The sequence below is a fragment of the Musa acuminata genome, chromosome BXJ1-1 (genome assembly GCF_036884655.1).
Source record: "Musa acuminata AAA Group cultivar baxijiao chromosome BXJ1-1, Cavendish_Baxijiao_AAA, whole genome shotgun sequence".
Classification (NCBI taxonomy): domain Eukaryota; kingdom Viridiplantae; phylum Streptophyta; class Magnoliopsida; order Zingiberales; family Musaceae; genus Musa; species Musa acuminata.
The window spans coordinates 9,637,089-9,660,503 of record NC_088327.1 but is presented as its reverse complement, the minus strand read 5'-3'; the positions used below and the strand labels follow the sequence as shown (position 1 = coordinate 9,660,503).

At 43.0% G+C, this 23,415-nt stretch overlaps 1 protein-coding gene across 2 annotated transcripts in view; it reads right to left on the bottom strand.

Annotated features, from left to right (window-relative positions):
• Positions 1 to 23,415, bottom strand: part of LOC135671811 (GBF-interacting protein 1-like) — a 37,990-nt gene that overhangs the window by 2,608 nt on the left and 11,967 nt on the right. For both annotated transcript variants that reach the window (XM_065180039.1, XM_065180047.1), the window contains exons 7-9: positions 2,971 to 3,280; positions 1,578 to 1,742; positions 689 to 1,192 (exon numbers count right to left, since the gene is read on the bottom strand). In XM_065180039.1, the coding sequence (XP_065036111.1) occupies positions 689 to 1,192; positions 1,578 to 1,742; positions 2,971 to 3,280 (979 nt within the window). The remainder of the gene's footprint in view (positions 1 to 688; positions 1,193 to 1,577; positions 1,743 to 2,970; positions 3,281 to 23,415) is intronic.

Here is a 23,415-nt window from a genome sequence, read left to right as displayed (position 1 = left end):
ACATATAGGACTTGAGAAAAGTTCAGATCTTGGACTTAAAAAATGTTCTCAGCTCATACCTTATTCAGATCAAATCAAGTGCATCTCCTTAAAAAATTATGCTTCTAAAAGGTAAAAACTGCAGCAAAAAATTTGCTTATGCTCAGCTCAATGCAAATCCTAACACTTCCAAAGCAATCATTTATAAAAAAGAGTAAAATGATTTCCAGTTCACTCTATCCTGCATGCTAAACATTGAAAGGGATCAACTATCAAGATTACAAACTGATTCAGTCAGCTCAACATCTGCAATGGCTCAACTAACAACAGCTTCCTAAGCTATTTATGCAACATACAATTACATATAGGCACTGAGAAAAGCAAAAGGAGAACTGAGTCCTACCACATTTGCAAACTATACAAAAATATAACTCCGTAGCTGTTTGAGTAATTCAGGTGAAGTAGCAAAAAATCATCACTGAATAATGAGTTTAGGAGCTCAAACAGTGATAACATTTGAAAGTTATACAATTAAGATTCTAGAAGACAGCTTTTTCAGAAACGATTTGTGGTACCCTTAAGCTAATTCTAAATCAACAATTTACACATCTAAGTAACAGCAGAACTAAGGATTTATAGATTAGAATAAAGTAACTAAGCAAGAACTAAACATCACACACAAAACCTGTATAATAAAAACAGGAAATACCTGCTGCCCAGGAATATAAACATTATTCTCCTTAAATTGGGAAGACCCAAGATCTTCATTGGAAGTTGAGTTTCCACTGCTAGCAGCAGGACCAGAAGCATAGCCAGCTGGAGTTGCATTATACGTTCCATATACAGATTGCAATCCAACAATTGTTGAATTGCCAGTATTAGCACCAGGCTTGTACTGGGGAAGGGTGTACTTGACAGCAGCCACAGGACTTGCAGCTCCAGGAGTTGGATATATGTTGCCAGTAGGAGGTTGCTGAGGGAATGCAGCACCACTCAAAAAATGGTGAAGGGTAGGAGGAGGAACATAAAATGGTGAGAAATATTGGCTGTATTGAATATAGTTCGGAGGATAGTGAGATATATGTAAACCAGGAGGTTGTCGGAAGATAGGAACTGGCTGTTGAGGAATAGCAACAGAACCTTGCATAGGAGCTGCAGCTTGAGTTGCTAGAGGAGTTGACCCAACCATAGGTAGCACAACGGAGTTGGTATTCTGGATGGGAAAAAGTGTAAGAGCATCAGAATATACTAAGATCATGATGTTGAGAATCTGAACAAGAAGATAATATTAATACAAGAAGGTCGTAAAATCCCAACTATTTGGGGATTTTAATACAAGATTATAAATAATAAGTAAATTGTCAAGACCAGGAAAAAAGGGTGTCATAATGAATCCTAGAATTCAACCACAAAATTCAAGAGCTAGGAACATTTAAACCTCTACTATTATGAAGAGGGCAAATAGCAGAGCATATGTTTTCCAAAAGCAATACCAAAAGATGGACCGTAATGTGGTAATTAGTATGACATAATTCAAAAGGATATCTCCCAATATTTCAAAATAAAAAAAGTATATAAGCAGAAAGTCAAACACAAACCTCTTGAGAAGCCTGGACAGTCCGAGCAGGTAGGAATGTAGTGTTCCCATTGTACCTAGAGGAGGCACTGGATGCAAGAAGTGGAGATATGCGACCATCAGCATCAGCAATAGGTTGATAGAATGGTGTGTAGTAGCTTGTGGAGGGGTCATAGGATTGCTGAACCTGTATAACAGGATCAATATACCAACAGGAAATGAGAAAAGATGAAGCAGATTGTTTTCTAGTACCAATATGAAAAATAAAAAATAGAGAAATTTTGAAACAAGGGAGTTCAGACAGTGTGATTATGGTTTGCAATTATCTTCCTCTTCACACTTCTCCACTAGCTCCCAAATTGTTGAGGTCTTCTTATAGCTTTATCAACTTAATCATGAGTTCATGACATCTAAAGGGGTGAACCCCTCATGGTGTGCATCAGCATAGAAGAACTCTGACAAATGCTTGCCGATCAATCTCATTCACATACCAAATAATGTTCGAGCATCACCACTGGATCCAAGGGGAAGCAGACGACTCCTCAAGAGACAGATTACTACAATAATTTTCTTGCAGGATTACAGAAAATTTTAAAAAATTATGAAAACGAGACAAGTTCTTACAGCTTTAAAGACCTCTTATTTAAACTATTCTATATCTTAACCTTACCTAGACTCTTAGAAAAAAGAGTAAATTGATACCCTATCTCCTTAGCACCATATACCCAACTATGATCTGTTACCTCATCACCTGGCCTCACAAAAAGTGGCAGCATAATCCCCCTTCTTATGCACCATTCCTAGTTGAAATAGGGGTTCATGGCCCTTTTCCCCATCTGAACAGTATTATAAGATCCTGCTGGAACTCCATAGTGGTAGGAGGGACCTATTGCCACGTCAAGGATGGTACAAGGCAGAAAAGCAAGGTAGTTGTGACTTGTGAATGCTCATGTGGCTGACAATTACCATGTGGGATGTGTGTGCAGAAATTGCAAGCTGTACAAGGGTCGTTGAGAAACACTTGATCGCTACCAGCTAAAGCAGTTGTGAAGGTGGCTAGGAGCATAGGAGACACACAAATAGAGGCATGAAGGATGTTTGTGTCCTGATAGTTACAGGGAAGTAGGGGAGGCGATCCATGACAAGCAATGAGCTCATTGATGCAATCAAGATTATGTATCAAGTGTACAGCTGAAGGCAAAAGTTTGAATGACAGACAAATGGCAATGACTGATCCTCAATATCTTATGGCTATTGGCCACCACCAGATTAGCTTCAGTAGCAATCATGCTATTAACTAATATCATAAAATTGAAATAAAGAACACTTTTGTATATAAAACACTGCATCACTTCAGCTATCAGATTATATAATTTAAGTGACATGGATATAAAGATCTAAAGGTGTCACTGTACCAGAAAGTTTGGGAGACGAGAGGTATCACAAGCCTGAGGTTCTGAGCTTTCAAAAGGTGCAAATTGGCTTCCGAGCACTTGTGTGTCCAATCCAAGTGATGGATATGATGGTGCAGATTGAACAACCAGATTCTGAGAGCCATCTGGAGCTAAAGAAGCCTCTTGTTTGCATTGGTCATTTTCCACTGCAGTAGATATGCTTGCCGAATCACTTGCTTCTTTGGTTGGATAACTATCTAACACCAGCTCAGGTGATTGAGGATGACCCATAAACTCAGCTTCTTGACCAGCTGAGGTTGCCATATGAATGCTGCCCATAAAAAACAGAAAGAAACAAAATCGTTAAAAAGCCACAATCTAAGCATAACAAAATGGTAGTAGTAAACAAAACAAGAAAAAAATGATGAACAGGGAAACAAGATCCTCCAATACAGCATTGGAATTAGTGAAAGATAGCTTAAATCAATATTGACTTGACTATAGTATATATTAAAATGAGGTAGAAAAGTTTCTAAATAAATGTAAGCTTCTTTCGACACTGTTAAGAGCAGTTTTTGGTTGTCCGAGCTGGAAGCTGAATCAGATCTAACCTTGTTCTTCCTCGAGCCAGTCCCAAAGCAAAACTCCCCAACTCAGACGTCAGAACCCTACAAAACTATGTGGGGGGCATTCCCGACAAAGTCCCCTCCGATGCTTAAGTCAATTATCTAGTCAGATAAGTCGGATTTATATTGTTGAGTGTGTTGAGACATACCTATGACCCCCTCTTTTATAGTGGAGGTTTGGAGCCATTACGCCCGCTTATTGTGTAGTTTGTGCCATATTGGGGGCGTGGGATTTGGTTGTAACTATCGTCAGCTCGCGCGGGACCCAAGATTGCATAACTTCCTTCCATGTGACAGTCATCAGGTGCGGCCATTTGGCTTTACTTATAGGGAGTTTGTATGAAGCTATGGTGGTGACAAGCAGTCAACCAAGTGACTCCTTGATGTCAGCCACGTAGGGTCCGCTAGTCGGCTGCGTGGAGCTGATGTGTCCTCTACGTGGACGTGTCGGCCCTGTGGAATCAATCAATCGGCCACGTGGAGCCAAGGTGTCGAAAGAGAGCCGAGGTAGGGAGTGTAGCAAAATCAGGTCGAAAAGTAGGGTTAGGTTGACATCAGCGATTGGCGTTGTGGTTCTAGCGGGCCTATGCGGCTGGGCATGATAGTGCAATGGCATGACGGGCCGACAACGCCAGGCACAGTGGGGCGGTGGGTCAATAAGGTCGGCGTTGTGGCACAATGGGTCGACTAGGTTGAGCGCGGCAAGCGGATAAGGCCGGGAGCGACGGCACAATGCGATAGGCTAACAAGGTTGAGCGCAACAAGCTGATAAGGCCGAGAGCAACGGCACGACATGATGGGCCGACAAGGCCAGGCACGGTGGACCGACAGGGCCAAGCGTGACGACGTGGTGGGCCATCGAGGCTGGGCACAACGACACGAAGTGGCGTGGACATTTGCTATGCACACCTCCTCTCTTAGGGGGCGGGAGAATCCAAGCGTGATCTGATAACTAATCACGCACCATACCCCCTTGTCACGAACGGTCGTCGCGCACCCGCAACAACTCCGTTCAACGAACCGTTCTGTCACGGATAAACTTCGAAACAGGGTGTTTGATGTAATGCTTATGTATGTCCGTGTCTTTTGGCATGTTCATGCCTTGTACAACATATAGAGGGGCGGCCGAAGGCAGAATAGTCCCATTTTAGTTGGGTTGGTGGCCTCTTTAGGCTTGTAAATAAAGGTTGTGTCATGTGGACACGCTCGAGAGCTTTTCGGTCTGTAATGGACCATTTTACCCTTTGTTGTGCCACTGTTCAGAGCTTGTAAAGTCTGTTTGTAATTTGCATTGTCTATGAAGTGTTTTTTTCGGACATGTTTGCTTGTGGATCCCGATTGAGGCGTTCTCTTTTACCCGTTCTCTCTTTTGTTGGTCCTAAGGGACAATGGGAGGCTTCGGGGAGGCTGACCTTTGCGGACGGACGCGCGAGGGAGCCGCACGACTTAGGCAAAACCAGCTAAGTCCGTGTCATATGGTATCAGAGCGGGACAAGCACTCATAGAAACACTTGACATGCAAACGTGGGGGACCTAGCGGGTCTGCGTTGAGGGCAGTCAGCACACGCGCGACCATTTGAGGGAAAACGGGCATGGAGATGTAGGGAAAAGAGTCGCTCAGAGGAGCGGGCATCTGACATTGGCATTCAGAGGAATGGCCAACCCTTCGCGCTGTTAGGATCGGAGCGGCACTAAGAGGGGGGGTGAATTAGTGCAGCGGATTAAAATTTCGGTTTTAATAAAAAATCTTTCGTATGTTAAGAACAAAACTTGAGAAATTTAACTTGAAGGCGTGTTCTTAAAGTTGCGCAGCAAGAGTAATAAGGAACTAAAGCAGTAAGAAGATTTGCAGTAATGTAAATGACAATAATAAAAAGCAAACCAGAGATTACGCCGATTTTTAGAGTGGTTCGGTCAAATGACCTACTCCACTTGCGAGGCCCCTCTTCGATGAGGCTCCCACCTTCCACTAGCAAGTCTCTTGAAAGTGAAGGGTGAATACCCCTCTTACAACTTTTACAAGCGGTTCACTCTCTTACAGATTTTCAACAAGAAAGAAGGAGGTGAACACTAGCAAATTGAAAACAAGACAAGCTAACACTTTTCTAAGGCTTTTCTCTCAAACACTTGCTGCTCAAAAAGTTGTTCTCTCAGCTGAGATTTGAGGGGTATTTATAGGCCTCAAGAGGATTCAAATTTGGGCTTCAAAATTTGAATTCTCTTTGGGTTCCCGCTGTTGGAGGTGCCACCGCCCAGCCAAGCGGTGCCACCGCCCAGGGCTCGGGTGCTGGGCGGTGCCACCGCCCAGCCAGGAGGTGTCACCGCCCAGCTCTCGGGTGGTGGGCGGTGCCACCGCCCAGCTAGGCGGTGCCACCGCCTACAGTGTTTTCAGCCCGACTACAGTGTTTTCAGCCACTAGTTGGGCTTCAATCTTGGCTCTCTAGTTCGCTGGTTTAGCCTAAACCAACTCTGACTTTGGGCCCAGTTGGCCCCTAACCAGGATATAGGATTATCTCTTAATCCTAATCCTAATTACAAGTGGACTACATAACCAAAACACATCCTAAGCAAATTTTCAACCGCGAACGTCGAGTCTTGTTCTGGCGAGCTTTCCGACGAACTTTCTGCCGACGGGCTTCTAGCAAGCTCCCGAACTTGTGATGACTTTAATGAGTAGCCGAGCCTTCTCGGTGATCTCCGTGAACCTCCGACGATCTCTTCGGCGAACTTCCGAAAATTCCGACAGGTTCCCGATTTCTTCTCGGTTGGTTCTGGCAGCATCTCCGACGATTCTTCGGACTCTTAAACGTCCATCGAACTTGACTCCGGTATTCTCGCTTTGTGTTTTTTGGTTATCGTAGTTAATCCTGCACACACAAGCAAACACTCTACTCCGATCTAGACAATTATTATAACGCAAATTGACATTCTGTTGCCCGGCACGTCATTGGTTGGCGCTTCATCCGATTCTTCGGTGCATCGTCCTCTCTTGCAGCTTGTTGCCCAATCGGCGGTTGACCTCCGCAACCCCGATATCCTTGGCGCAATTTCGCTCTCCTTGGCCCGATGCCCGACGCCCGAAGCCTTCTGCCATCCAATATCCTGACGTGATCTCCTCCGACGCAACGTCAATTCCTCCTGCGTTAATTGTCTAATCCTGATCGAGTAGACCTGTATCACTCAAAATGTAGTCAAACATTTAAACACAATCAATTAGTTTCATCATCAAAATCCGAGATTCAACAATCTCCCCCTTTTTGATGATGACAACTAATTGATGACTAACGGAGTTAACCTTAACTCCCCGGAGTTTAACTAAACTCCCCCTATCAATATGCCATTGATAGAACACTTGGATTATCCCAAATCCAAGTAACATTCATCACATGTTATGAAAAACATTTAAACTATCATGCAAATATATAAAATATTTAATTCAATGCATGAAGTCATCAATATACTTCTCCCCCTATGTCATCAACAAAAAGGAGAAGTAGCTACTCTTATGTGTTTATTATATGGGTTCAAACCATTGCATGAAAAACATAATATTAAATTTTTATCATCATGCAATTTTGAAGATAGAAAATTTAGCAAGTAATGCATCATGCTTGGGACATTCAAGCTATCAAGTTTTAGATATACAAGTTTTACAGCATATAAGATAACACTTTTGGTAATGTTCAAGATAGTAAATTCTACATCATGCAAGCTAGCAATATTGAGATGTTCAAGAAAGCAACTCTTGCTTCTTGAAATATGCAAATTGTAAGCTAGCAAATTTTTGCTTCCTTTGCAATGTTTGAGCTAGCAATTTTGCTTCCGTTGCAAAGTGCAAGTTAGTATGTTTTGCATCTTGAGATAAACAAGATTGTATTTTTGGTATGCAAATTTATAGTATACAAGCTATCAACTTTTGCACATAAAAAGTTAGCAAAATTTTACATCTTTTGAGATGTGCAAGATGGACTATTTTGCCTCTTTTCAAATTGTGCAAGCTAGCAAATTTGCTATCTAGCAAGTTTTGCTCCCCCTTTGTCAGTGTCAAATAGAAGGGAATAACAATACAATCATGTAATTCATTTCTCTTTACTATAATATTCAAATCATGATAAGGGTAAATAATAAAGATGAAAAATGAATGTCAAAAGACATATAACATTTTTGACAAATTTCTTCTTTTGTAGATAGAAAACATGATAGGAAACAATCTTGATTCAAAAAGAAAACTCAAGTTATAAATTATCAAGATGTCAAGTAGCATGTCATGGTTTACAAAAACAAGTTTCTTGCTAGTTAATAGCAAAAAGAATCTCAATTCATGCATATAAAATCTTATGATTCACATAGAACATCTCCTCTTTTATAAAACGAGAGAATCATGATGAAGAATCTTGATTTACATAGAGTTTCAAAATATAATTATCAATATCATGAATACTAAAAGACCATGAAAATTTTGATAAATATCCTTTTAAATAGAAAACAAACTTGATTCATTCAATAGAAAATTGTGAGAAATCAAGATCATGATTTCAATAAAATCCATTAAATTCAAATCATTTTCATAATCTATGAGATTCATAAAAATAATACAAATAGATTCATCAAAATCAATAATATAGAAAAAATAATTTTCAAGAAGAAAAATGTTCTTCTCTTTTAGTTGCTTCAATTCATGTAATTTATTTCATTCAAGCATGCCTCCCTTTTTTTTATGTCAAATAAAAACATGTATCATGTTTAAAACCGAAAGTGCTAGATTTATTATGACAAGGATCAATAAGGCACTTTCATTATGGTAAAAAGAAAATCGATAATCTGTAAATTACAAGATTCATTATGCATAATTTTAAAAATCTTATGCATAGAACAAAATCATCAATCATGATATCAAGACATTTATCATTTAAAGCATTCATGATTCACATCATATGCAATACATCACATATATTATCATAATAAAAGGCATAAGTATTGCATGCATCATTCCAAATTATAAATATTTCAAATCATAATGGTATTAATTTGTCAAATTGCATCCTACCATGCATGATCATAACTTTTCATTTGTATGCATCAAAATAATCTCAAGAGTATTTCATGCATGATTTTATATCACCAAATAAGGAATATCAAGAAGAAAATAATTGGTGATGAGATAAACATTTCATGAATATAAGGAATTACATAAAAATTTTATCATGAAGGATTAGAACATGTGAATACCAGAAGACATGATTTCTTTTTGAAAAACCTACTCATTAATAATCAAAAGAAAATCTTAGGAGATCGATTAATGAAAAATCTTGATTCATAATAAATCTTAATTTGTAAATATCACGGAATCAAGATCATGATTTTAGATAAAACTCATTCAAATTCAAATCGTCTAAATCATCAAAATCTCAACATTTCTTTCAAGAGATTCAAAATGACATAAATAATTTTATTGGTCTCTTAGGTATAAATCAATAAGATAGAGAAAAAGAAAATTTTCAATAAAAAATCTTTCCTCCTTTTGTTTCAACTTATTGATTGATTCCATGCATGCATCTCCTTTTCTTTCAAATCCATGCATCATCGTTTTAAAACAAAAAAAAATCAAAGATCATCAAGATAAAAAAGTGCAACACATAATTCCAAAAAAAAATGATTTCAACTCATTACTTCAAGTCAAATCAATATCATGATTTTGATATAACTCATTTGTAATTCAAATCATCAAACCAAAATCATTTTCAAGGGATTCATATAAATCAACAAGATAGAGAAAAATAATTTTCAAGAACAATGCTTTTCTCTTTTTAGTTATTTAAATTCATGTCATTTATGCTAGATAAAAATGTGCATCAACATTTAGGATCGAAAAATGAATTTTGTCATAAAAACCATCAAGACCAAAAAATCATCATGTATAACTTTACAATCTCATGCATAAAATCATCAAATCATAGCATCAAAACTTTCAATAGTTTCATTACAACATCAAGTAAGGTTTTATTGAACATAATTTTGAATGATTCTTATAGATATTTAAAATTTCTTTAGTTTTACTTTATATGATTGACTTTATATTAGCATGCTTCAAATTTTTGTTCTTATGTCAAAACTATACATCATGTTTGAAAACCAAAGATAAGGTTCATAAAAAAATCATAAAACCTTCCATTCAAAAGTCATGCATCGACATTGAAAATCAATATGGAAATCGTCAAAGTACAAATTCTTGCTTCTCAAGCACATATATAAGATTAATCTTACTAGGTGTATAAGCATTATATTTATATCTAACATTTTATTGCATTAACATAACACAAGCAATTTTCAAGAAAATTAATCCTAAACTAAATTAAAAATAACTCAAGAAAGTATTATGTAATTTCGAAATGAATTAGTGGGATTTTGATTACCTCATTGTTGAAAGAGGGTGAGGCATAGTTTGCCACCTCGCCTTTCTTGATTTTCTCCTCGTCTTCGGAAGAGCTCAATTCATCCCAACTTTTGTTCTTCTTGCGTTCAAAGCAAGTAGTTCCATTCTTTTTGCTTTTTAATTTTTGTTTCATTTGTAGTTTAAGTTCACCATCACTTGAGCTTATGCTCGAGTGGTATTCATGTGTTCTATGTCCCAAATCCTTCCTATCATTTGGAAGGTTGTTCTCGAGTTTCTTTTTTGCCACATTGTTCATTTCGTAGGTCATTAGAGACCCAATAAGTTCTTCGAGAGGGAATGTTTTAAGGTCCTTGGCCTCTTGAATGGCCGTAACTTTTGGATCCCAACTTTTTGGAAGGGATCTTAAGATTTTAGTGACTAGTTCAAAATTAGAAAAACTTTTACCAAGAGCTTTGAGTCCATTGATGACATCCGTGAACCGGGTGTACATGTCTCCGATGGACTCACTTGGTTTCATCCGGAAAAGTTCATAAGAATGCACAAGAATATTGATTTTGGACTCTTTCACTCGGCTAGTGCCTTCATGAGTGACCTCTAGAGTTCTCCAAATATCAAAAGCCGAGTCACACATCGAAACACGATTAAATTCATTTTTGTCAAGTGCACAATATAAGGCATTCATAGCCTTTGCATTTAGAGAAAACATCTTCTTCTCCAAATCATTCCAATGGTTCATTGGGAGAGAAGACATTTCAAATCCATTTTCGACTATGTGCCATAAATTCAAATCCAAAGAAAGTAAGAAAACTCTCATTTGAGTTTTCCAACAAGTGTAGTCCGTCCCATTGAAAAAGGGAGGACGAATGAGAGAATGACCCTCTTGAAAGCCATAAAGAGCCATTTCTATTTGGGTGTTAAACCAAAGTAGAAAACCGTGGCTCTGATACCAATTGTTAGGATTGGAGCGGCACTAAGAGGGGGGGTGAATTAGTGCAGCGGATTAAAATTTCGGTTTTAATAAAAAATCTTTCGTATGTTAAGAACAAAACTTGAGAAATTTAACTTGAAGGCGTGTTCTTAAAGTTGCGCAGCAAGAGTAATAAGGAACTAAAGCAGTAAGAAGATTTGCAGTAATGTAAATGACAATAATAAAAAGCAAACCAGAGATTACGCCGATTTTTAGAGTGGTTCGGTCAAATGACCTACTCCACTTGCGAGGCCCCTCTTCGATGAGGCTCCCACCTTCCACTAGCAAGTCTCTTGAAAGTGAAGGGTGAATACCCCTCTTACAACTTTTACAAGCGGTTCACTCTCTTACAGATTTTCAACAAGAAAGAAGGAGGTGAACACTAGCAAATTGAAAACAAGACAAGCTAACACTTTTCTAAGGCTTTTCTCTCAAACACTTGCTGCTCAAAAAGTTGTTCTCTCAGCTGAGATTTGAGGGGTATTTATAGGCCTCAAGAGGATTCAAATTTGGGCTTCAAAATTTGAATTCTCTTTGGGTTCCCGCTGTTGGAGGTGCCACCGCCCAGCCAAGCGGTGCCACCGCCCAGGGCTCGGGTGCTGGGCGGTGCCACCGCCCAGCCAGGAGGTGTCACCGCCCAGCTCTCGGGTGGTGGGCGGTGCCACCGCCCAGCTAGGCGGTGCCACCGCCTACAGTGTTTTCAGCCCGACTACAGTGTTTTCAGCCACTAGTTGGGCTTCAATCTTGGCTCTCTAGTTCGCTGGTTTAGCCTAAACCAACTCTGACTTTGGGCCCAGTTGGCCCCTAACCAGGATATAGGATTATCTCTTAATCCTAATCCTAATTACAAGTGGACTACATAACCAAAACACATCCTAAGCAAATTTTCAACCGCGAACGTCGAGTCTTGTTCTGGCGAGCTTTCCGACGAACTTTCTGCCGACGGGCTTCTAGCAAGCTCCCGAACTTGTGATGACTTTAATGAGTAGCCGAGCCTTCTCGGTGATCTCCGTGAACCTCCGACGATCTCTTCGGCGAACTTCCGAAAATTCCGACAGGTTCCCGATTTCTTCTCGGTTGGTTCTGGCAGCATCTCCGACGATTCTTCGGACTCTTAAACGTCCATCGAACTTGACTCCGGTATTCTCGCTTTGTGTTTTTTGGTTATCGTAGTTAATCCTGCACACACAAGCAAACACTCTACTCCGATCTAGACAATTATTATAACGCAAATTGACATTCTGTTGCCCGGCACGTCATTGGTTGGCGCTTCATCCGATTCTTCGGTGCATCGTCCTCTCTTGCAGCTTGTTGCCCAATCGGCGGTTGACCTCCGCAACCCCGATATCCTTGGCGCAATTTCGCTCTCCTTGGCCCGATGCCCGACGCCCGAAGCCTTCTGCCATCCAATATCCTGACGTGATCTCCTCCGACGCAACGTCAATTCCTCCTGCGTTAATTGTCTAATCCTGATCGAGTAGACCTGTATCACTCAAAATGTAGTCAAACATTTAAACACAATCAATTAGTTTCATCATCAAAATCCGAGATTCAACACGCGCAAGAGGCACCACGAGAATAGGCAAGCTTGGAAGAATGCGGAGCGCACAAAGGTTGGGATGGCTGAGTTTGAGCTACGGCTCAACGTTGACAACTTTACTTGATGGTGCTCAAGGCAAGCGAGGCGCTTAGCAAAGGACGAGACCATGCAAAGTGGAATGAGTTGCTCAGCGACCGAAAGAGTTGTGCAAAGCTCACAGAGGTGAGGGGAATTGCTAACTCGAAGAATTCGGTACTCATGCATGGGCTTGTATGCGGACGATGGATTGTTCGTGGCCATCCCAAGGCGGTCGAGACTCGGCGCCATGGAGCATTGAAACTTTCTCTTCGGCATGCGAAGGATACGTCCGGAGGAGGCTGAAGTGTGCAACGAGTTCAGCATGTTGCTAGGCCTTGAGGGGTGCAGCGGTGGCTGTATTGACGTGGAGGCGCAATCTAGCAAGTGCGTTTGCAAGAGGCAGAACAATGCACAGTTTGTTCAGCAGATCGGAGTAGTCCAAGGGGATGGTGGTCTCCGAAACGAAGAGAGATGTTGCTCCAACGGGACAGTTATCCAGGAGGGATAAGTCTCGGCTCTCCAGAGGGAGAATCATGTGAGATGGACTTCACATGTTGAGGAGGAGTACCTCACAAACAACAACTCCACGAAGCTCAATGGACCGAGCAAGCAGCGAGGAGTTGTCGCATGATCTCGCTCGAGAGAATGCATTGGTGGATGCATTGCGAGATCAAGTGGGGGAGCGACCTAAAGCAACTTAAATGAAGACACACTTGGAGTCGATGTGGAGATCGAACTCAAGGGAGGGCTGACCCATGGAATGGTGGGCACGAGGGCCACCATCGACTCAATGCAAAAACGAGGAGCGGAGCAACTTGGGTGTAACTTGGCGAAGTACCCAAGCCGCATGAAGGGAGCCAGCATAGAAGTTGGAACGTGGAGCAGAGGCACAGTGCTTTCCTTAGACAGAGGTCAAGGACATGAACTCTTGCAGAGGCAATAGTAGGATCATGTTGTTCCATGGGTCCTTCATTCTGACGGAGCGGACTCATCTTGTATGGTGCCAAAGACGAAGGGAGCTTCGGGGCACATGCACCTTATCTCGGAGAAGCATTTGATGGAGGAACTAAGGCGACTCAATTTGCGGAGGCGAAGTTGGGTTCAGAAGGCCTTAGCACGGGGCAAGAGGACGCAGAGGCGGGTACTCTTGAAGAATATGCCACAGTGTTGCCATTCGAGTTACTATGAAGGAAGCGGTGCGCAGCGGAGATTGTGCTGGTAGGGGCAGAGGCCCAGGATCCAGACAATGGTGCACAAATTACAGTGAAGTCGGTGGACTTCGGGAGAGATTGTGCTGGTAGGGGCAGAGGCCCAGGATCCAGACAATGGTGCACAAATTACAGTGAAGTCGGTGGACTTCGGGAGCTACTAGGCGACGGACTGTCCTAGAGCGGTGCTTCATCTAGGTGTGACCCAAGAGTGGGTGGATGAAGGTCGATTGCCAAAGGAGCGAACAAAATCGAAGGTGGAGGAGACCCTGCGATGTTTTGGCAGAGGCCACACATGGAGGGTTCACAATTCGAGTTTATTCCACAAGGATCAGAATGCAATGGAGATGTCACCAGGAGGCGACATGGTGCAGCGGATCGTGGTGGAACAGTTCGTGGCAATGCGATACACACAATCTGTCCCGTGAGGGATGAGATCATATGGAGGTATGATCGGGAGCTACTGGGAGCTCCGCTTTGGTGAACAACACGACGGCAAGAAGGGCTATGGATTCAAGGAGTGAAGGCCATGGTACCGCAGAGGCGGGTCTTCCGGGCGTGCACCGAATTTTGCATCGGATGGAAACCTTGGTCATCAGCATATGGGGGCTGTGTTCCACTAAGGGAAAAGTTCGAATGCAAGTACCAGTGAGTTCCATGGGAGGAACTTGATCATGCAGAGGTATGATCGAAGCAGCTGGAGCGTTGGACTGCTCCAGAGCTCATATTCGCTTAAGGGAGCCCGGCAAGTCAGAGGACAAGGCCGAGTAAGCGAACGTTGCTACCAAGGAAGCTAAGGAGAACAGAATCGATGCAAACCCTACAACGTGATGGCAGAGGCCATGCATGGGAGTTGCAGTCTGTCTTTCCATCGACCAAACAGACTGCTTGGAGAACACAGAGGTGTTGAAGCAGGGGGTCGAAAGGGGCGAGGAAGCGACGACGAGTCCAGAGGGACTTAGCTACCCAAAATCAAGCATCAGTTAGAATGGAGGTGGACTCAGAGGAGTGCCACGGAGACATATCTACTGATCGTGAAGAAAAGGGATGCAGATGCGAGGCGACGAATAGTAGGGCCATGGGCATGGCAGCGCCATGGTACCGCAGAGGCGGGACTTCCGTCAAAGTCATTGATCCCTTGCTCTCACGGAGGGAGAGCGCTTGGTCGTGAAAGGGGCCGAGGAGGTGGAGCATGCAGAGGCAACTCCAAGTACCGAGACAAGGCTGAAGGGCAGAGGCCAAGAAACTTCGTAAGACCGGTGTCAACAAGTTTCTCATCAAGATAGCCGTAAGTGAAGGACTTCGGGTCATGCAAGAGTGCACGACCAAGGAACGAAGCAGGCAGTACGTGGTGTTGTACCTTTGCTACTCAGTGGAGTAGGCGGTAGGGTTGATGGAGAAGACGGTACAATCCCAGAGGCGACCTCATCTATCAGAGAATTACTCCAAGTTGGGGTGAAAACTTCCTGCATTCCAGAAGTTCAATGGCATTGAGAAGGTGAATCACAGTAGCTAACTCAACGCAAGGAGTGCAAACACTTCAAGTGCTTCAGAAGTGTGAGCAAAGAGCAGGCGAAGGCCAGTAACCAGCTCGATGCATGAAGTACAACCTCGAGGAGGCGGGCGAAGTCAAGTAACCTTTGCCTTCTCAACTCTTAAGAGAATGGGCGAAACCGAGTACCCCAATTCTCTTATCTATCCAGCAGAGGAGCTCTGCACAAGTTCAAAGACCCTTCGAAGATAATGGAAGACAATAGTTGTCAAATCCTCACCAACGGTGATCAGTGCTACTGAGAGTAGATTGTCCGCTTCATTTCCCAACGAAATGCCAATCGAAAGCGGAAGTGATGCGAACCTACTTGGATGTGACAACTAACTGAAAGAAGAGTCAATGAGCAGATTTTGTGGAGGAAGGACCCAAAACTTCAGAAGTTTGCGAGACGATGCTCGTTAAAGCTCCAACAAGCATCCACCCAGTTCGAGCAGCATGTGGAATTTATGAGAGACTGGCGCAGCAAGGATGGTCTTTTCCTTCATCTGGGAGATCCGCAGGAATCAATGAGGATCAACACAACTCAGCCAACCCCACACCAGAGTCAGAGTCATTGGCGAGTTGAAGCAGCATGGCGGATCAAAGGTTCGACTACTCAGAAACAGCAGCGGAGTGCAGCTGGGAGCCAGGAGGCGCATTGCAGCTGGAGCAGAAGATTGAAGACTCAGCAAAGGCGAAGAGTTGCAGTGTTCACAAAGGCTTCGACGGGGACGTCGAAGGGATAAGTGGGGGAGAATGTCACGGACAAACTTCGAAACAGGGTGTTTGATGTAATGCTTATGTATGTCCGTGTCTTTTGGCATGTTCATGCCTTGTACAACATATAGAGGGGCGGCCGAAGGCAGAATAGTCCCATTTTAGTTGGGTTGGTGGCCTCTTTAGGCTTGTAAATAAAGGTTGTGTCATGTGGACACGCTCGAGAGCTTTTCGGTCTGTAATGGACCATTTTACCCTTTGTTGTGCCACTGTTCAGAGCTTGTAAAGTCTGTTTGTAATTTGCATTGTCTATGAAGTGTTTTTTTCGGACATATTTGCTTGTGGATCCCGATTGAGGCGTTCTCTTTTACCCGTTCTCTCTTTTGTTGGTCCTAAGGGACAATGGGAGGCTTCGGGGAGGCTGACCTTTGCGGACGGACGCGCGAGGGTGCCGCACGACTTAGGCAAAACCAGCTAAGTCCGTGTCAGTTCGTCGCTCTCATCTACATGTACAGCAGCTTGACAGCAAGTTTTGTCTTGGTTTTGAGTTATTTTGTTTGTAAAAATGTAAGTTCGAACAAGTTGCAGCGCTACAAAGCGACCGCTCACCGAACCAAGCAAAACAGCCCCAAAACAGCTCCGTTTTCGTGTGCCATGGGCTATTTCCTGCAGTCCGCTTCAGCTCACCAAAACGTCAACCATCTCAGCCACTTGGACCCACCCAGGTGGCACAAGGCTAGATGGGGCTTCGATATAGTGTCGGGCGTTGAACAATCTTTCGCAAGTTCGCACGTTACCTTGATAGGAACTTGTTGTCGCGCCCGGCACCCGGCGAGCAGCTGTTTGTGGACTTGCAACTGTTCGTTCAACCTTCTAAAGTCCTTGTTTTCCCCCTCTCCCTCTTTTCTCTGGTGCACGCAAGGTGCTCGCTGAATTGCTTGTAAAGCTTCCCCTTTTCGCGAGACGTCGGCACTTGTCCGTCGCTCGTTCTTCGAACTAATCAACTTTCTCTTTTTACAGGTCCTTCGGGACCTGCGAGAGGTTGCAAGTGGGCTGATCTTTGCGGACGCAAATCGCAAGGGCGAAGCGCGACTTAGGCAACGCAAGCTAAGTTCGCGCCTTTGCCGCAAGAGTGCCTCGCGACTTAGGCAACGCAAGCTAAGTTCGCATCTTTGCCACAGGAGTGCCTCATGCCTTATGCAATTCCAGCTAAGGCCGTGACACACCGGTGACAAGGGCAATGTGGTGAAATTGTCACCTACCATCTGGCCATTGAGTAGATCATGGCGAATTAAACGTGGAACCAGTCGAATTGCATGGAGCTGATGTGTCCACGTGGAACCGACATGTAGACCCTGTGGAATCAGTCGATCAGCCACGTGGAGCTGAGGTGCCGAAAAAGAGCCGACATGTCGACGGGTGGCGCTAACATGTCGGCCACACCATCTTTGCCATAATAGATACATTTTACAATATAGTTTTATGCTATGATCAGCAAATAAAACAGACAATGATTGCAAAGGTCACCGCCTACTAGTATTTCTTGTACACAACGCAAATAACATTTTGCATTCTATGCCCTTTACCAAAGTTAAATCCTAAAGTTATTTTATTAATACCAGTGATAGATATACCAACTCGTAATATAACATTGTAGGAAGCATCAACATGCATGACCATCATAACAACAAAAAGTTTTTACTAATACGAGTGACTGAAATATCAAGTTATCAACTAGCGGGTAAACTAAAATTCTTGGAAGAATAACATGTGAAAGTTTCTATTTTCTAATATACAAGTACTGTAACAATGCCTATCACTTACAGACCTATCTTTTATTTTACAGCAAAAGGAGCAGTCGACAAAATTCTACCACACAACTTTGCAATTTTTTCCACATAGCCAAAACAATGGTATAGGAAGAAACTGTTGGGAAATCATTGGGGGGCGACATCATATGCGCAGCGGAAGAACAATAAAACAAAAATCCCCGATTCCCAAAAAGATGTTCGTCGTCGTGCGAAGATTGGTGCGCAAAAATCCGCAAAACACAAAACTGCGTATAAAGATTGTGTTACCTAGGGAGATCGTATATCCCTGTTTCCTCGCAGATCCTTAGGAGAGGGTGAAGGAGGTCAAGCGTCCTCCTCTCTAGCGGTGATCCACACAGCAGGGTTGCGACGACGCTCCTCAAAACTCCAGGCCTACTCTGAGGTGGAGAGGGAGAGGAGAATAGGAAGGGCAAGCAAAAACTCTAGCCTATGAGGCTGTGAATCCCTCCTATTTATAGAGATCCCGTGTCAAAACCCTAATGGGTCCTTTCCCTAGTGGGTATTGGATCTGCATCCAATAAGACAAGGGCTCCGTCGGATATCTCATATCCGAACCTCTACTCATCGCAATGCCTACCATATGTGTGTGACCCTCTAGGCCCAATATCGAGCTGGCCGTGAGTCATACCTGTCAGAACTCCTTCTAACTTAGTGAATTATTATCTCTGTAATAATTCACTCGACTCATCGACTACGGAAGTACTAGGCCACTACGCCGTAGTCCCCAGACGATACAGGGGAATCCAATCCATTGGACCTGTCTGTCCTCAGTTACCATGTACCTATAGTCCCTCATCCATCTAATATCCCAGAGACCGTATATCGAGCATGGTGCTGTCAGACCCATACGGTTTCTACTCGAGTCTCGCTCTAATCGGATTCTCCCGGAGAACTCTTTCTCTCTCAACCCGAATGACCCTGGCCAGGGATTTGTCTGAGCAAGAACACATAGGATATTCCTCTCATGACGCCGAGAGTGGATGATCCTCTGTCGACACTCAATAGCCCTCGTAAGGTCGACTACCACTCCCAATGACCAGCTGTACTAGATCTGAGAACAGTCAAACCTATAAGTCTGGTATCAAAGAGTGGAGCACTCATACAGGACATCCTTGGTGTCTCAAGTCTAAGGACCAGATACACCACTAGGACTATGGAATCGCTGTCTGACAATAAGGCATCATCAACCATCCAGCATTCCGTAAGCGGATCAATCAGTGAACTCATTCTACAATGAGCACCTGTACTGTATCCCTAGTGTCCCTACACGAGCAGCTATGAGACCAGCTGCATCCATCATATGGACGGGTATACAGCACACCAGTCTATCCGGTTATCACGATGTCCTTCTCGAGTAACCTATGACCGGGATTATTTAGGATATGTGTTTAAAGGTGAATCGATCTCATTATCGTGATCTCATCATGATCCGATTCCCATTGCACAAATCCAAGGACATCACAATATATATATGCACATATGCAATTGTTATAAAGTGATATACGCCAAAATATAATAAGCAAAAAGATTATATATCAAGTCACACGTGCCATCACTCACGTGATTGGCTTGCTGGGCACCTATGACTAGCAATCTCCCACTTGACCTAAAGCCAATCACCTATGTGTCTGATCCCCATCAGACTCCTGTGACGCTCATAGACAATTTGAGACAACGGCTTTGTCAGTGGATCTGCAATGTTATCTTCGGATGGAACTCTTTCCACTATTACATCTCCTCGGGTTACGATCTCTCTTATAAGCTGGAACCTCCTCAGAACACTTCTGATGAGACCCGGGTTCCCTTATTTGAGTAATCACCCCATAGTTGTCGCAATATAAGGAAGTCGACTTGTCGCTATCTGTATCGACTCCCAAATCTGTGATGAACTTCTTCACCCAGACTCCCTCCTTTGCTGCATCCGATGCAGCAATGTACTCCGCCTCTGTGGTCGAGTCAGCAGTGGTATCTTGCTTGGAACTCTTCCAGCACACTGCTCCTCTATTCAAGGTGTACACATACCCTGAATTCGACTTGCTATCATCGACATCAGACTGAAAACTTGAGTCAGTGAAGCCTTTAACCTTAAGGCTATTACCTCCATATACTAGTAAAAGATCCTTAGTCCTTCTCAAGTACTTAAGGATACACTTTACTGCTTTCCAGTGCTCCAAGTCTGGATCCGCCTGATACCTGCTCGTGACACTCAAAGCATGCGCTATATCAGGTCTAGTACATAGCATGGCATACATGATAGACCCTATTGTTGAGGCATAAGGTATCATATTTATGTTTGCCCTTTGGAATTTTCCATGCCAAACCTTTTGACAATGGTTACTATGTACCTGGACTGGGACAAGCCAAGCATCCTCTTGGATCTATCTCTATAGATTCTAATCCCCAAGATATAAGATGCTTCTCCTAAGTCCTTCATGGAGAAGTGTCTAGATAACCAAGCCTTTACTGTGGATAGCATTCCTATGTCATTCCCAATGATGAGGATGTCATCCACATATAACACCAAAAAGCTAATAGCGCTCCCTCTTACCTTTCTGTATACACAAGGCTCATCTTCGTTCTTAACGAAGTCATAAGATCTGATTGCCTCATCAAATCTTATGTTCCAACTTCGGGAAGCTTGCTTTAGTCCATAAATGGATCTAAGCAACCTACACACCTTATCTGGGCAGTTCTTGGACACGAATCCCTCAGGTTGCATCATATACACCTCCTCCTCCAGGTTCCCGTTGAGGAATGCGGTTTTCACATCCATCTGCCAGATCTCATAATCATAGTGTGCTGCAATAGCCAATAGAATTCTGATGGATTTTAGCATTGCTACGGGTGAGAAAGTTTCGTCGTAGTCAACACCTTGCCTTTGACGATACCCCTTAGCCACTAGCCTTGCTTTATAGGTCTCTACCTTTCCATCTACTCCGATCTTTTTCTTAAAGATCCACTTGCAACCGATGGGTACAATACCTTCGGGTGCATCAACTAGGTTCCAAACCTTATTGGAGTACATAGAATCCATCTCAGAATTCATGGCTTCTTTCCACTTCCCGGAGTCTATACTCATAATAGCCTCCTCGTAGGTCTGAGGATCAATATCCTCTACATCCTCTGCTCTAATATGTCCCACATATCTCTCAGGAGGATGGGATACTCTATCAGACCTGCGTAAAGTTGATACTTGTGTATTAGGTACCTGAACAGACTCGGGCTGTAGAGTGGTGCTTGAGCTTGGTTCCCTAACTTCGCTCAACTCTATCATTCTCCCACTGTCTCCGCCAAGAATGTGTTCCTTCTCAAGGAACACTGCTCTCTTAGCTACAAAGACCTTTTGGTCCTCGAGATGATAGAAATAATACCCACAAGTTTCCTTGGGGTATCCCACAAATTTGCATCGCTCTGTCCTTGATTCTAACTTATCGGGGTTGTGTCTTTTAACATGGGCAGAACAGCCCCAAATCTTAACAACCTTAAGATCAGGCTTCTTCCCTTTCCATATCTCATATGGTGTAGACACTACCGACTTAGTTGGAACTCTGTTCAGAAGGTAAGCTGCGGTTTCTAGGGCATATCCCCAGAATGAGATGGGTAGGTCAGCGAAACTCATCATGGACCGTACCATATCTAATAATGTACGATTTCTCCTTTCAGAGACACCATTGAGCTGAGGTGTATAAGGAGGTGTCCATTGGGATAATATCCCATGGTCCTTGAGGAAGTGAGTAAACTCTGTACTTAAGTACTCACCTCCTCGATCTGATCGAAGAGTTTTGATACTCTTTCCAGTCTGGTTCTCCACCTCATTCTTATACTCTCTGAATTTCTCAAAGGCCTCGGACTTGTACTTCATTAAGTACACATATCCATACCTTGAGAAATCATCAATAAATGTAATGAAGTAGGAGTAACCTCCAATGGCATGAGTTGACATGGGTCCACATACATCACTATGTATGAGTTCCAACAACTCAGTGGCTCTCTCTCCAGTTCCACTAAATGGAGAGTTGGTCAGTTTTCCACGAATGCAAGGCTCACAAGTTGCATATGACACATAGTCGAATGGATCTAAATATCCATCATTTAGCAACTTTTGAATCCTTCTTCCATGGATGTGACCTAGCCTACAATGCCACAGGTATGCATTGTTCACCTCATCTCGTTTCCTCTTAGACACATTTACATTCATGATATGTGGAGTGGTGTCTAACATAAATAAACCATTATGCACTGTTCCTTTCGTGATGATCTTATCATCTAATAATATCGAACAACCATTGTTCTCAAAAACAAATTTATATCCACTAACTGTTAAACATGAAATGGAAATAATGTTTTTGATAATAGAAGGAACAAAATAACATGCATCTAATGCAATAAAAGCTCCACTAGGCAGATGTAGAGCGACCTCGCCAACAGCTAATACAGCAACTTTTGCTCCATTACCCATCTTTAGGTCCATCTCGCCTCTCTCTAGTCTCCTAGGCCTTGCCAGAACCTGCAACGAATTGCATATATGATAAGCACTACCGGTATCTAATACCCATGTGTTATCATAAGAGTCTGACAAATGGAGACTGATCATGAATGTACCTGAAGCTTCATCAAGCTTTTGTTTCGCCCTTTCTGCAAGGTACTCTTTGCAGTTTCTCTTCCAGTGCCCATCTTTACCACAGTGGAAGCACTGGCCTTTGTCCTTTGTTGGGTCTTTCTTAGCAACCTTTGCTTTACCTTGTTTGCCCTTGCCCTTTCCCTTCTTAAGGGACCTTTCTGCTTTCCTTTTCTTTCTGGTCTCACCAGTGTAGAGAACTGGCTTCTCTTTCTTAATAGTACTCTCTGCCTCCCTCAACATATTGAGGAGCTCTGGGAGAGTCACCTCAAGCTTGTTCATATTAAAATTCATTATGAACTGTGAAAAGGAATCTGGTAGGGACTGAAGCACAATGTCCACACACAAGTTATCCTCTAGGACCATTCCTAGACCTGTGAGTTTCTCTATCCACTCAATCATCTTTAGGACATGGTTCTGAACCGGTGTCCCCTCAGTCATCCTAGCGCGGAAAAGGCTCTTGGATATCTCATATCGTTGAGTCCTTCCCTGTTCCTCAAACAATTTACGGACATGTAGGAGAATGGATCTGGCATCCATCTTTTCATGTTGTCTTTGTAACTCTGGAGTCATAGAGCCCAACATATAGCACTGAGCAAGAGTGGAGTCATCAATGTACTTCACGTAGCGAGCGATCTCATCCTCGCTTGCCCCTTCTTCGGGCGTAGGCATCACTGTATCAAGGACGTACACGATTTTCTCCGCTGTGAGAACAATTCTCAAGTTACGGAGCCAATCCGTATAATTTGGACCAGTGAGGCGGTTGACATCAAGTATGCCACGTAAGGGATTTGAAAGCGACATTTTCTGAAAATAAAGATGTAGCAAAATGAATAACATGCAGATTTTGCAAGAAATAAACTATCAAGATATGGACTTCTATCTTAATATGCTCCCACTATTTTACTAACGAGTCACGCGACACCCTCAGCACGTGAAACGGAAGTCTCCGGCA